The sequence below is a fragment of the Coturnix japonica genome, unplaced genomic scaffold (assembly GCF_054131305.1).
Source record: "Coturnix japonica strain WE unplaced genomic scaffold, WE-NBRP24 Scf039, whole genome shotgun sequence".
Classification (NCBI taxonomy): domain Eukaryota; kingdom Metazoa; phylum Chordata; class Aves; order Galliformes; family Phasianidae; genus Coturnix; species Coturnix japonica.
Genome location: NW_028188942.1, coordinates 3,034,009 through 3,047,911, shown reverse-complemented (window position 1 = coordinate 3,047,911; position 13,903 = coordinate 3,034,009). Strand labels below are relative to the sequence as shown.

Here is a 13,903-nt window from a genome sequence, read left to right as displayed (position 1 = left end):
AATGAATGTAGGATGGACTCGGGCAGTTTTCCCCTGATGAGTTCCACGCACTCACCAGGGAAAAAACCAACCTGTAATAAGAACAAAAAGACAGGTGGGCATTAGCCCAAGCCCAGAGCCAAAGGGAAGGTCCTCTGACACCGACACAGGGCAACTGTTTGCATCCAGAAGCCATCCTGTGCAGGCAGAGCAGCTCCAACCGGAGATTCCCGACTCTACTGAAGCTGTGCTCTCTAGTCAAAAATGTGTGCCTACCTCAAAGCCACGCTTGCCTCTCCAAAAGGGGCTCATCTCCTTTGGTGGCATATCAACAATGCACACGATGTCTCCAACCTGCAAAAGATTGAAACATCAATCCCAGCTTCAGCACAGCTAAAACAAAAGCCTTCTTCTATGACACAAAATATGAGAGTATTCCCAAGGCGTTGGCGTATCCCCAACACTCTATACTAATTCTGTGCACAACAACAAGGAACGCCTGGAACTGCTTACCTCCAGAGAGAGCTCATCCGGCCCCTGGGCGACGTGGCTCCTAATAACATGGGCTGCCGCAATCGCTGGTACGTTTAAAGATGACATAGCACGCACCAGCTGCGGCTCCCGCATGTTATCAGCCTGCAAAACAGAGCACAGGCCGTGGTCAGGAGATGAGGACAAACCAGGAGGATTTCAAGGTGAGGAGCACATCTGCAAAGAAAGCTGCAGCAAATGCGCTCCGTCCTTATCAGGAGCACTTCAGAAGGAGCTGCACGTCTCATCACAGTTATTTCCCTTTCTGGCGTGCATTCCCAGGCCATGCAAAGATGCATCTCTCTCTACCCAGACTAATCAGCAATGGCACTGGCACAGACAAGTGGCCAGGCCCTTTTTGGCCCATTCTTTCCTGCAGGAGAGTACACCTGCAGCTCCTTCTAATGGTTCAACACAGGGAAAAAAGACCGGCCAGAGCTTCATACTGTACCTCCGTCGCCGCCAACTCAGGCTCACAGCTGATCCCACTGCACGCAGCACCCATCACAGCAAGTGTGAACAGCTGGAACAGAGCAGAAACACACTTCTGTTTTCTCTATTCACACAGCACAGTATGGACAGACTTCTTCAGAGCTACCCGCGCATACCCTGCGGCAAAACCATGCGGGGGGACAAAACATGGCACGTACCTGGCAGTGAGATCACCTCAAGCTATCTGCAGCAGTTCCTTGTCGCTTTGCTCGGATGAAATGAGAGCAAAAGCTGCACCGAGGCAGTGGGCGGAGGGTGAGGAGAGGAGAGAGAAAGAGCAGGTCAGTGAGCAGGGCTAAGACAGTCATGGAATAACACACACAGCACAACTGTCCCACCCACTTGCTGCAAGACATGCTGAGTCTCAGGCTACGTGATGCCTGTCCGCCCAGCAACTTTACAATGCTTCCACTACTGAGCAAAGACAATGGAAGAAGCACGGGACAGGTGCCAACTTTACTGATACCCCCTTTGGAACGTGTGTACCGGGGAAAATTACGTCTGATGGTCAAGAGTAAGCAATACGGTGCTGTGAGCTCAAACAGCCAGCAGTTCTCAACACCACACTGCCCACCCATCCATCCCACGTCAGCTCAGCTTACCTACAAGCTGCTGCACACGACGGTGAGAAGAAAAAGCACTAAAGATACTAACTAAAGCCACTAACTAAAGGCACTAACTAACTAACGGCACTAACTAACTAAAGGCACTAACTAACTAACGGAACTAACTAACTAACGGCACTAACTAACAACAGTAACTAACTAACAACAGTAACTAACTAACAACGCTAACTAACAACACTAACTAACTAACAAAACTAACTAACTAACGGCACAAAAGGCACAAGAACAACAAGACAACCAACCACTCCTACCACTAGCTCACTCACAAAGGAACACAGAACGCACCGTTCCTCCCCTCATTCCAGCCGCTTATGACATCACCAACGGCCAACAGCCTGGTCCACCATGACCCCCCACAAGGCGGGGAGCCAAGACCACGTGGTCACATCTGATTCCAACACGGCACCACAACATTCCAGGACTCAGTGTGGGCTTGGAATTCTATCCTGGTGTGGCAGCGCAATGGGAGGTGTTAGGGCACAGCTGAAGAGCTGACAGACAACGGACGTTTCCAAAGGAGGGTGCCAGATTAACTCTCAGCATTCTCTTGCGGGGCTCTTAGGAATGCTTCAAACCCATTTTCACTGCCTAGCTCATTTCTAGAAAGTCCAGTTGAGAAATGCTCACTTTGTCTGGGGAACGCCTCTATGCATCATGAATGAAAAATAAAATAAAATGGGCACGCGACCCTATGAAACTTACCTCTCTGCTCTTGCTGTCAGCCAGACACCTCAGATGAGCATGACGTGTCCCTGCTCCTGAATGAAGATTCACCCAAGTCTGTGTTCCTCTCTGCTCCATCTCTGGGTCTAAAAGAAACACAGACAGGGATGATTACAAGATCCTTTGTGCAGACGAAAGACAAGGGTGCACACGAATTCTGTTTAGCAAGAAATACTACATTCCCAATGGTAGTACTTGAATCCTCCTTTGGGGCTGGAGCTCAACAGGTCAACACATCAGAAATAACACAAAGTGCATCTGGAAGACGTGTCTCAAAGCCCAGAAAATCCAACACGGGAGGGGGCTGGACAGTGGACCACAAGTGTCCATTTCCATTGCAGCTCCCTGTAGAGAACAGCACCAATCAGCAGGCGTGAATCAATTCATTCACAAGCTGCACAATGACTCTGCTCTTTACATGATAAAGAAACACACAGAGATTCCTGACCAAAAAGTTGGGAGTTAATAACAACCAAAGAGGTTCCTGTTCCTACACCTCATCCTCTCACCCCAACTCCTGGGTGATGCCCACAGGCTTCAAGTCAGCTCTCAAATCCATTGAACTCCAGTCACAGAACTCCATCAAAAAGGATGTCACACATGTGACACTTACATACATTTTGCATCAGAAACAGTGATGCCAGCAGGAGCAGAGAGGTGACTGTCCCTCTGTACTCAGCACTGGTGAGGCCACAACTCTAATTCTGTGTCCAGTTTGTGGCCCCTCACTGAGAAAAAGACACTGAGGCATTGGAACGTGTTCAAAGAAGGGCAACAAAGCTGGTGAGGGGTCTGGAGCACAATGGGGCCATATGAGGAGAGGCTGCAGGAGATGGGAATGTCCAGCCTGGAGAAGAGGTGGCTCAGGGGAGACCTCATTGCTCTCTATAACTTCCTGAAGGGAGGTTGCAGTGAGCTGGTGCTTGGCCTCTTCTCTCGTGTCATTACTGATAGAACTAGAGGGAATGGTTCCAAGCTGCGGCAGGAGAGGTTCAGGCTGGACATTAGGAAATATTACTTCTCAGAAAGGGTGGCCAGGCACTGGAATGGACTGCCCAGGGAGGTGGTGGAGTCACCCACCCTGGGGGTGTTCAAGGAACGTCTGCAGAAATCCCTGCTGAAATCCTGACCTCTGCCACAGGTGGCTGAGTGACACAAAAGCTGTGTCCTTGGTTCCTGGCCTTACCTTCCCATGCCGTTCATCTTGCTCTGCAGCTCCTGTTCTGAATAGTCTTCTTATATTCCCATGTGATGTACCCTGAAATACATCATTTAGTGAGTCTGAACAAAACATAAGACATTAATTGGAACTGTGAAGAAATGTTTTTTGCACTTTACTTGGAGGATGTTACATGCTATACCTTCTTTTCTCAATTGTAACACATGATTTTTTATAAAAAGAAACATAGCAAGTCAGCTTTTCAGTGTGCACATTGATGAAACTTGGTGAAATACAACTTTAGAAAAAGGTAATTTGAAAATTTAAATATTCTTATCAGAATCTCTGCTATTAGTTACCGTTCCCATGTTCTGATTTGATGATGATTCTCTCAGAGCTGTTTTGTCACTCCCCACCTCAAATGCACTTCAAGTGCTTTAGGAGCATCACTGGAATTTTGAATAAACTCGATATATTTTAGGAAAGCTGCTACAGATGCACGACTGCAGTACTTTGGAAAAATATAATCTTGATTGAATGCTGAACAGTATTATTTAATTATATTCCAGGTAATTAAATTAATTAAACCAAGGGAATCACCTCCCAGTCAATCAGCTCCCAGCACGGAAATCGCTTCCCTGCCAAGCAGATGCAACCAACACAAGCTGCTACATCACTCTAGGGCCCCACTGAGTCTTCTCAAGGGGTCTCCAAAGGCTTCCCTGTTGACTTCTGGGAACCTGGGAACACTCACATGGAAGCCAGTGCCCCCTAATGTGCCCCAGAGGTTTCTCAGGGCCCCGCAATTAGCTCTACAGACATCCAGACATGCCCCAGAGCAAGTATGTGTTCTGTAGGGAGCCCAAGAGACATTCCAGGGCACCCTAGTACTCCTCAGTGCGCTCAAGGGTTCTTCACCTGTCTCTAAATATGCCCTATTGGACTTTGTTTTCTCTTCTGGAGCCTTCCTTACTTCTCAGCTTTGCTTTCTCATGCCATTTATCTCGCTCCACAGCTACTGCTCAGAATATTCTTTCTTGCATTCCCACATTCCAACAGAATCACAGAATTGTAGGGGTTGGAAGGGACCTCTAGAGATCACTGAGTCCAACCCCCCTGCCAAAGCAGGTTCCCTACACCACGTTGCACAGGTTGGTGTTCAGGCGGGTCTTGAATATCTCCAGAGAAGGAGACTCCACCACCTCCCTGGGAAGCCTGTTCCAGTGCTCCGTCACCCTCACTGTAAAGAGGTTCTTGCACACATTTGTGTGGAACTTCCTATGCAGAAGTTTCACCCCATTACCCCTAGTCCTGTCCCCACGCACTACTGAAAAGAGACCAGCCGTGCCACTATGGCCCCCACACCTCAGGTATTTATAAACCTGGATCAAATCCCCTCTCAGCACCGCCAACGACAACCCTCTGCACTCTGCCAGTCAGACAGTTCTTGACCCAATTCACTGTACACTCATCTATTCCATGCTTCCTCAGCTTTGTTATAAGGATGTCATGGGGGACAATATCAAAAGCCTTTCTGAAATCAAGGTAGACTACATCTGCCACTCTCCCCCTATCCACCCAGCCAGTGACATCTTCATAAAAGGCCACCAGGTTGGTCAAGCACGACCTCCCCTTGGTGAACCCATGCTGAGTACTCCTGATAACCTGCTTTACTCCCAGTTCTCTGGAGATGGCATCCAGCACAAGCTGTTCCATCACATTCCCTGGGACAGAGGTGAGGCTGACTGGCCTATAGTTACCTGGGTCCTCCTTCTTGCCATTTTTTAAAGACCGGAGTGACACTGGTCATCCTCCAGTCTTCAGACACCTCCCCAGTTTCCAAGGCCTCTGAATGACTACAGAGAGCGGCTCAGCAATGACCTCCACCAGCTCTCTCAGCACCCGTGGATGCACCCCATCAGGTCCCATGGATTTATGGACCTTAATGTTTCCTAGGCACTCACGGACCACCTCTTCCCTGACTAAAGGGAAATCTCCCATTCCCCAGACTCTCTCATTAACCTCCAGGTTCTGGGATTCCTCAGGGAATGCCTTTTCACTAAAGACAGAAGCAAAGAAAGCATACAGTATTTCCGCCTTCTCAGCATCCTCTGTTACCAGGACCCCTTCCTCTGTTACCGACCCCTCCAACCCCCCCTTGTTTTTTGTTTATTAGCAAACTGCTAACATACTACAAAATAATAGCACTAATTACATAAGTAACATCATCATGCCAGCATCCCGACCACCTGCTTTAGAGATTTATCCTTCATTTTGTGTAACACTTCAAACACTGCAAAGAAACAAAGCAAGTGCAGAAACAGGACGCCACTTCCCTCAGGATTTTACAGTCTCATTCATGTCTGACAGATGGAGGCCCTGACAACAAGAGCTGTGTCTGTCCATAACAAGGACTCACCTCTGCAGGTGCAGGGGCAGCTCTCAGAGAAGCCTTCTTCATTTCTGCTTTCTTCTCTTTTTGTCTTTTGTCTGGGAGCTGGTGTCAATCTGCCTGAGGGTAGGGAGGCCCCTTCAGAGGGATCTAGATAAGCTGGATCAACCTCACTGGGCTGAGGTGAATGAGATGAGGTTCAGTGAGGCCAAATGCCAGGTCCTGCACTTTGGCCACAATAACCCCATGCAGCGCTATAGGCTTGGGGCTGAGTGGCTGCAGGACTGTGCAGAGGAAATGGACCTGGGGCTGTTGGTCGATGCTCAGCTGAACATGAGCCAACAGTGTGCCCAGGTGGCCAAGAAGGCCAACGGCATCCTGGCCTGTATAAGAAATAGTGTGGCCAGCAGGAGCAGAGAGGTAATCATCCCCTTGGACTCAACACTGGAGAGGCTGTGCCTCAAGTCTTATGTTCAGTTTTGGGCTCCTCGCTACAAGAAAGTCATTGAGGCACTGGAACTTGTATGTGGAAGTCTGTCCCTTGAACAGCTCCCATTCATCATCAGCTCCCATTCTGAACCCCACTGTGCAAAACTTCTAACTTCTACGGCAGATGGCTGCAGTCACCAAAGCTCAGCCCACTATCCAGGTATCAGCCTTCTCCCTTCTGTTTTCCATCTTAGCCCATAGTTTTGCTCCCAAAAATGGAACTGCACTCCAACAGTCAAAACACAAACTAATACATCACTTTCACTGCTCCTTCCTGCACCCCCAAATTAATGGTTACCTGACATCCCCTACAGCACAGCACCTGCTCACAAGTATCACTCAAACTCTATTCTTTCATACTTCTTGAGAGAGGACGGTAAAAACTCACTTATGCATGGCGGTAAGGACAGTCTGTCCCCATCACATCCCTCTGTGTGCTGAAAGCTGCCATTGGATCTCTTGCAGCCTGCTGGCTGCTGCTCACAAACACAGGGAACTGCACCACACTGATTCTAAAGAGAGAAAGGAAGAAATGCTGGTGGGAATGGGCACCCAAGGATTGCAGAGATGCTCCAGATTGTGACAGAGATGGAATATCAGAGTGCTGGGACATGATTGATCACTAAGGAAAACACTTGGAAGCACATTCAATCTGCAGAAGCTGTAATTACTGGGCACAGTCAGCTTTCCTATGGCTCAGCTGGAGTAGGAGGGTGTTCTCAGACATCTGCTCAGGGGCTTCAGCTGAGACACCTGCACAATGCTGGGATCATTCTGATGGAAACTATGTCTTCAGATACCATGGTTAAATCCATCCAAAATGATCAAACAGAGCCTTAGCTCTTGAGCAGCACTTCTTCCCCACCCTTCACTACTCCAAGCAGCTCCAACAAACTTCTCAGAAGAAATCCAGGCCAGCACAGACCTGGCAGACCAGAACCAAGTGCCGCTTGTGGGACGGCAGTGCCCACTCCTTGCTTCCACCCTGCTCCAGCAGGTTAAGGAGTCTGAGCATCACTGGCCTTTGACAGCTCAAGACTTTCAGCACCTCATGCCAACATTTCTCACTAAGATACACCTCAGGCATTGAATTCTCTTCTCACTACCTCCTCCCAGTCCTCTCCTAGGAACAGAAACCATTCAGATTCTACAGCAAACTACAGCATCTGCACTGCAAGAGCACACTGAACCACCTGCAACAATGAAACATGGTTTTGGAGAGTGGGTTTGAAAACACACCTTTAGACAGCTGTCTCCCTGTAGCCAAAAGGAAACCAAGCAGCAAAAGAAGAGTCCAGCCTGAAACATGCCCATGCTACTAGCCCAGGTTTTTCACAGTGAATGTAAAATCCATCCTGCTCTTGAGGTAACAAATGACCAGTGGGTCTCCCCTTGCTCCACCCCTTCTCCTTCAAAGCCAGAAAAAGAAAGAAAAAACAAGCAGAAGAAACCCAGACGTACCTTTCCACACACAGAGCAGAAAGTGGAACAGCAGTTGGTCTCCTTCCTGAGACATGGTGGGGAGCATCCCAGAGGAAGCCCAAGTTCTTTGCTTCTCTCCACAGGGACTTCAAGCACTCTTGGCAAGAGCTGCTTTGGTTCTTTCTTCAACTGCTTCCATCAGCAGAATCTCCTTTGGAAAAGGAACACTAAAGAAAGAATCAGCAAATGAGAAAGAATGAGCAATAACCACTTTCCCAGCTTTCTTCTGACATGCAATTAAGACTCACGACTTGGGCAAGGTCTTAAAATCAGCTGGTTACAAGAACTGTCCCAAAATATATCTAGCTTCTGTACAGCTGCCGTTATTTCTGTCAGTGAGTGTAATCACAGAATCATAGAATGGCCCGGGCTGGAAGGGACCTCAAGGATCATGAAGATCAATCACCTCCCTGTCCCTGCTGGCCATCCCCTCTTCTGATGGAGCCCAGGGGACCATTTGCTCTCTGAGCTGCAAGAGCACGCTGATGGCTCACGTTCTGTTTTTCATCCACCAGGACCCCCAGGTCCTTCTCTGCGGGGCTTCTCTTAAGGACTGCTCCTCCCAGGCTGTAGAAATGCCTGGGATTCCTCCAGCCCAAGTGCAAAACCTTGCACTTTGCTGTCTTGAACCTCATTAGATTCACCTAGGCCAACCTCTCGGTTGAGCTCCCTCTGAATGGCATCCCTTCCTTCCACTGCATCAGCCGCACCACTCAGCAAACAGCAGAGGGTGCACTCCATTGCATCATTGGTGTCTCTGATAACCATGTTAAAAAGCACTGGTCCCAAGACAGACTCCTGGATGACACCACTTGTTATCAGCCTTCACCTGGACATCGAACCATGAATCACCACCCTCTGTCTGTGGCCTTTCAACCAATCCCTTATCCACCAGGTGGTCCACCTGTCAAATCCACATCCCTCCAGTTTAGAGATAAGGATGTGGTGGAGGGCCATGTCAAAGATCTTGCTCAAGTCCAGGTCAATGACATCAGTTTCCTTCCTTTTGTCCACAAATGCAGTCACTCCATCATAGAAGACCACCTGATTAGTTAGGCATGGCCTTCCCCTGCCACACTGACTGTCTTGGATCACATGCTCATTCCTTATGTGATCAAGCATGTCTTTGAGGTGTATCTGTTCTTCACCATCTTCATCACTGTTCCACATTTGAATCAAATAATCGGTGTTGCTGTCACGAAGAAAACCTCTTTGTCTTCTACTCCTGCTGCAGCTTTCACCAGAAGCAAAGGGAGAGGCCACCTCCTAGATCCAAATTTTAAGAAACCAACACCCAATAGGTGTCATCTGAAGTAAAATAGGAGAGAAATCAAGATGACTCTTCTGCATCCAGCTTGGATCACTCCCTCACTCAGGCACACCACCATCAGATCAAGGAGATGCTGCCTTCAGCTTAGAGACTGTATGGGAAATCACAGCTTGAACCTCTGATTAATCAGCTGAGGTAAGTGTTGGGTCAGCTGCGGGAGCACAGGTGAGAGTAATCTAGCTGTGCTCCTGGAAGGGGTGGACCTCAACTCCACTTCCTCTGAGACCTCATTTAAGGGCTGACCACCACTGAGGCAGCATCTCTTGGAGATTGCTCCCCAGTTGAGACTGCCTCAGCTTTCTGGTCAAAACATTGACATTGGTGAGTTTTCCTTTGCTAACAACCTTTGACTATTTACCACCATCTTGGTTAACATCTTTTTACTAGCCACCCTTACAGAGACCATAAGGGCTTGGGCTTCCAAACTCTCAGCAAGCATTTGGATCAGACAGCTTCCTGCTGGGGAGCCCCCTGCATCACTGCTGCCTCCTTTCGTACTGGACCTGCAGATGCTTCAGAGCTCATTAGCATGGACTTCCTTCCTCCCCTCAGCAGCTGCTCCTGCACTCACCTTCATTCCTACTCAGATACCGGCCGCTTCCAGCACCAGCTGACCTGCAAGACACAGAAAGGAAAGGTGGGAGTCATGCAAACGCACAAGCCCAAGGCTGCATCACCACTACGTATGGCAGCCTCGGGAAGTCAGCTGCAACTACAGCCTTTGTCAGAATGGAAACAGGCACTATCAGTTAAGTGTGACCTCTGAACTCATTGCCACCATCAGAAATAGGCACTGAAATTGCTCACTTCACTGTAGCTGGTTACCTCCTTCTTTTGGAAAATGCGGACATGGAATTGAAGGACACCAGAAAATTGACATCTACTTCATTGTAGGTGGTTAAGCTTGGAAGCAGGACTTGAGCAAGACAAGCTTCTCAGCTCAGAATCACAGAATTATCAAGGTTGGAAAAGACCTAGAAGATCATCTGGTCCAACCATCGCCAATACTTCCCGGCTTAATCATATTCCTCAGCACCACATCCAAACGTTTCTTGAACACTGCCATGATCGGTGACTCCACCACCTCCCTGGGCAGTGCATTCCAATGCCTGAATACCCTTTCCGACAAGTAATGTTTCGCAATGTCCAGCCTGAATTTTCCCTGGCGCAGCATAAAACCATTCCCTCTAGTTCTATCAGTGATTACACAAGAGAAGAGGCCAAACCCCAGCTCACTACAACCTCCCTTCAGGAAGTTATAGAGAGTTATAAGGTCTCTCCTGAGCCTCCTCTTCTCCAAGCTGAACAATCCTAGTTCCCTCAGCTTCTCCTCGTAAGGTTTTGCTCCAGACCCCTCACTACCTTCGTAGCTGAAGACGTTCCAGAAACGTAAGGTTTTCTTGCATGGAGGGGCCCAAAACTGAATAGGTCAGAGCTCCTTCTTTCCATCATTGCTGTCACCTGGAAGGCTGTCCTTGGAACTGCAGTGACTCATGCATCGTAACTGCACTCCATTGATGGAAGCACAACGTGCATCATTGCAAATTGCTGGTGGGTTCCTGTGTTGGCGAGGGATGGATTCACCTGGAAAGAGTAGATACACAGCATTTAGCGTCAAACCTTCACTATCCAAGGAGGCAAAGGCTTGGTGCTGCCTGTCAAGCAGGTTTCAAGCAGCTTGCGAGACTCATTTGGGAAAGACAGGAGTCAACCAACGATGTCAGGCACGGGCTCGAACGCAGGAATACAGAAGGAGGCACAAGCCCACTGAAAGCATGAATTCTACCTGTGTTGCTGACAAGCACTGCTTTGAAAGCTGGATTTGCACCCTTACCTGCCAGGACCACGACTTCTGCTTCGGAAGGCTCCCTGGCACTGCTCTGCAGTTGGCATTTGGCCACAGGGGATGGTTTGCCCAGGCAGAAGCAGGAACGCCAACTGCCAGCTGCTGACTCTGCCCTCTTACTGGGAGAACTCAGTCTGGAGAGAGAAAACAGAGCATGCTGTCAGTCGTGGTGCAGGGTGAGTGATGAGCTGCACTGAGCCCTTGATGACAGTTGCCCATTCCTGGCACTGCCTGCTTTCTGCTGAAACACAGCTTAGAAACGCGCTCTGTTTCAAACAGCAGAGGACGCTTCCATTCCTACAGCTCAGCCCTCAAGTCCTGCTGGCTACATTCCTCTCAACCATGTCAATCAAGATGCAGACCATGTGAGTAAAGTCTCCACAGCAGAACAGGACAGGAGCTGGCAGGCGTAACTGCTTTCTGAGGAATGGTGCAGCCATAAGGGAAGCTCAAAAGCATCTCTGACTCTTACGTTAACACCTCCTCGGCCTCAGCTCACTGCCATCTTTAATTTGTAGTGCCTGCAAGTCTGACCAACAGCTCTGCTTACAGGAGAAGCACAATTGGTTTCAGGTGTGTGGCCCTGAAATCTGGAAAACCCCAGTGTTTCCAGGTACAGCCAACACAGACCAGGATAGACGTCAGTGTGGCTTTCTGCATCTCGTGACTGCCTGCCCAACCAGGAAGGAAATGCACCCTTGTGTGGCTCCACTGAGCCCGTAGGGCAACTGTGTGTAAGTTGAGTCCTTGGAGATGTAACGGACAAAAAGTAAACCAATAAAAATCACCCAAATAATGATGATGGGGGCTGGAAAGGGAATTCCTCTTTCTTTATCTTTCAGATGGAAAATCAATGATTGCATCCAAGTTCCTTAGTACAGCTGCGGGGCCTTCCTCCGCTTGTATCTTGCTGCTCTGTGTTGCAACAGGAGAGCTGCTCTGACCTCTCCTCTCAGCCTGTGCCTCCTGCACGGTGAGCAGCTTTGTGGATGGAGACACCCACACAGACTTGGGCCCAGGCAGAGAACTGTGCCCTGCAAGGGAAAACCACAGCTAAGACAGAAAAGGAAGCAGCAGCACAGCCATCCCAGTTCTGCATATCTCTCAGAATTGCTCATCCAAGCCACTGGAAGAAGAGGAGCTCAAAATAACCGTGTGCTCAGTGGTATGCTCGTGGCAAAGGACACAGCCACAATTAAGAGCAACTCACTGTATCGAAAAAGGCAAACAAAAAGCGTAGAAAAACTAGGGGGCAGGGATCTCAGAAAGCTTCACAGCCACACTTCAATCAAGCTTCACCTGCTTGCAAAAAATCTTAACAGCAGTGATAGTTTTCTCCATGTAAGGCTTGGACACTCTCATGACCCAGCAACGGGGCACAGTATTCTAACCTAAGCCCAGAAGCCTGCTGTCTCCTCGACAGTAATAGAATTTTCAAAGGTCTTGGAGAAGCCCTGGATTGGATGAAGCTGTCAGATCAACATCAAGCTAATGGAGGAAGGTGCTCACCTACTCCCTCTCCCAAGGCTGGTGTGGATTTGGAGCAGAAGAGGACATCTGCGTGGCTGATGAGGAATTCCACAACAGCTGACTGGGTCTGCAGCTCCATGCAGGCAGCTTCACTGGCGCAGGGAGATTGGCTCTGCTGGGATCTGAAGAAAAGGCAGATCTTACAAGTCATTTCCCCAAGGTCATTTCCCCAAGTCTGAATTTCTGTAGCCAAAAACTGTCAAACTGGGCTCTGGAGATTTCCGCAGTGGGCAAACAGTGATGCCACTGACGAAATTATCCTGGATGATCAGGGACACAGCTGTCCCAGCTAAACAAGTGAGTAGAAACTGTCATCTAGAAATTGTTCCCCTGGGGTTGGAGGAGAGCAGAACTAAGCATCGTGTTGAAAAGGAAAAAGAAGTTTACCTTAAGAGGTTTGGAGCCCACACAATTGCTAAGTTCTTCGCGTCCATGTTTATCACCGAGCAGATCCCAGCCAGAGACACCAAGTGTCTCATTAAGTCCCATGGGGACAGTGCACTGTGGTCAGCACTGAGGCAGACTTGATGACTTCCAAGAGGCATCTGGGGAACACAGAATCACAGAATGACCCGGGTTGGAAGGGACCTCAAGGATCATGAAGCTCCACTCCCCCTGCCTGGTAGGGCCACCTATCTTCCACATTTATTAGACCTGTCTGTCCAGGGCCACATCTAACCTTGCCTTGAATACCTCTACAGATGGGGGATCCACAACGTCCCTGGGCAGCCTGTTCCAGGACCTCAGCACTCTCCTAGTAAAGAACTTCCCCTACCAACCAACGTAAATCTTCCCTCTTTCAACTTAAAACCATTTCCCCTTGTCCTGATATTATCAGCCCTTTCAAAGAGTTAACACCCCTCCTGATTATACACACAGCCCGTGCCATCAAGGCCAAGCTTCTATCTCTTCTTGATTCCTAGTTCCATGGCGTGCACAGCATGCTGTGCTGCATGCACAGCACAGCTGTTCTGCAGAGGAACAGGGGCACCCAGTGACCAACAGCAGCCATTGTCTGCAAATACACAGCAACTTCCCAGGATCTGCAGCAACAATCTCCCCACACACTCCACTGCACACAGACACTGTGACCCTGAATAGACTCAAGCAGCAGACTTAAAACAAGTCAGAGTTTTAGATTCCAGGATATTTGAGGGTCTATAATGTGTGAAATTCAGTTACACAACAGTGCCGAGGTGCCTGCGTTTCAAGCAACTTTCAGATCACAACCATGTAAAATAAAAACAAATTCAGTGCAGAAATAGCAAGCCTGTACCTTAATACCCATGAGATTATCCATTTTTTACTGCGTTCTGACTAAGTT

General features: G+C 48.8%; 1 protein-coding gene and 1 long non-coding RNA gene across 2 annotated transcripts; both read right to left on the bottom strand.

Annotated features, from left to right (window-relative positions):
* Positions 1-7,761: 7,761 nt before the first annotated feature.
* LOC146753249 (uncharacterized) lies at positions 7,762-10,784 on the bottom strand. Its single transcript, XR_014940186.1, has 3 exons — positions 10,566-10,784; positions 9,775-9,818; positions 7,762-7,800 (listed from the first exon to the last, which is right to left on the bottom strand). It is a non-coding gene; the product is annotated as an uncharacterized LOC146753249 (long non-coding RNA).
* Positions 10,785-11,469: 685 nt separating this feature from the next.
* LOC146753248 (rho GTPase-activating protein 32-like) lies at positions 11,470-13,644 on the bottom strand. Its single transcript, XM_085530914.1, has 3 exons — positions 12,967-13,644; positions 12,559-12,701; positions 11,470-12,083 (listed from the first exon to the last, which is right to left on the bottom strand). The coding sequence occupies exons 1-3, from the start codon at positions 13,122-13,124 to the stop codon at positions 11,881-11,883; spliced, it is 504 nt and encodes a 167-aa protein (XP_085387040.1). The 5' UTR covers positions 13,125-13,644; the 3' UTR covers positions 11,470-11,880.
* Between the last annotated feature and the right edge of the window lie 259 nt (positions 13,645-13,903).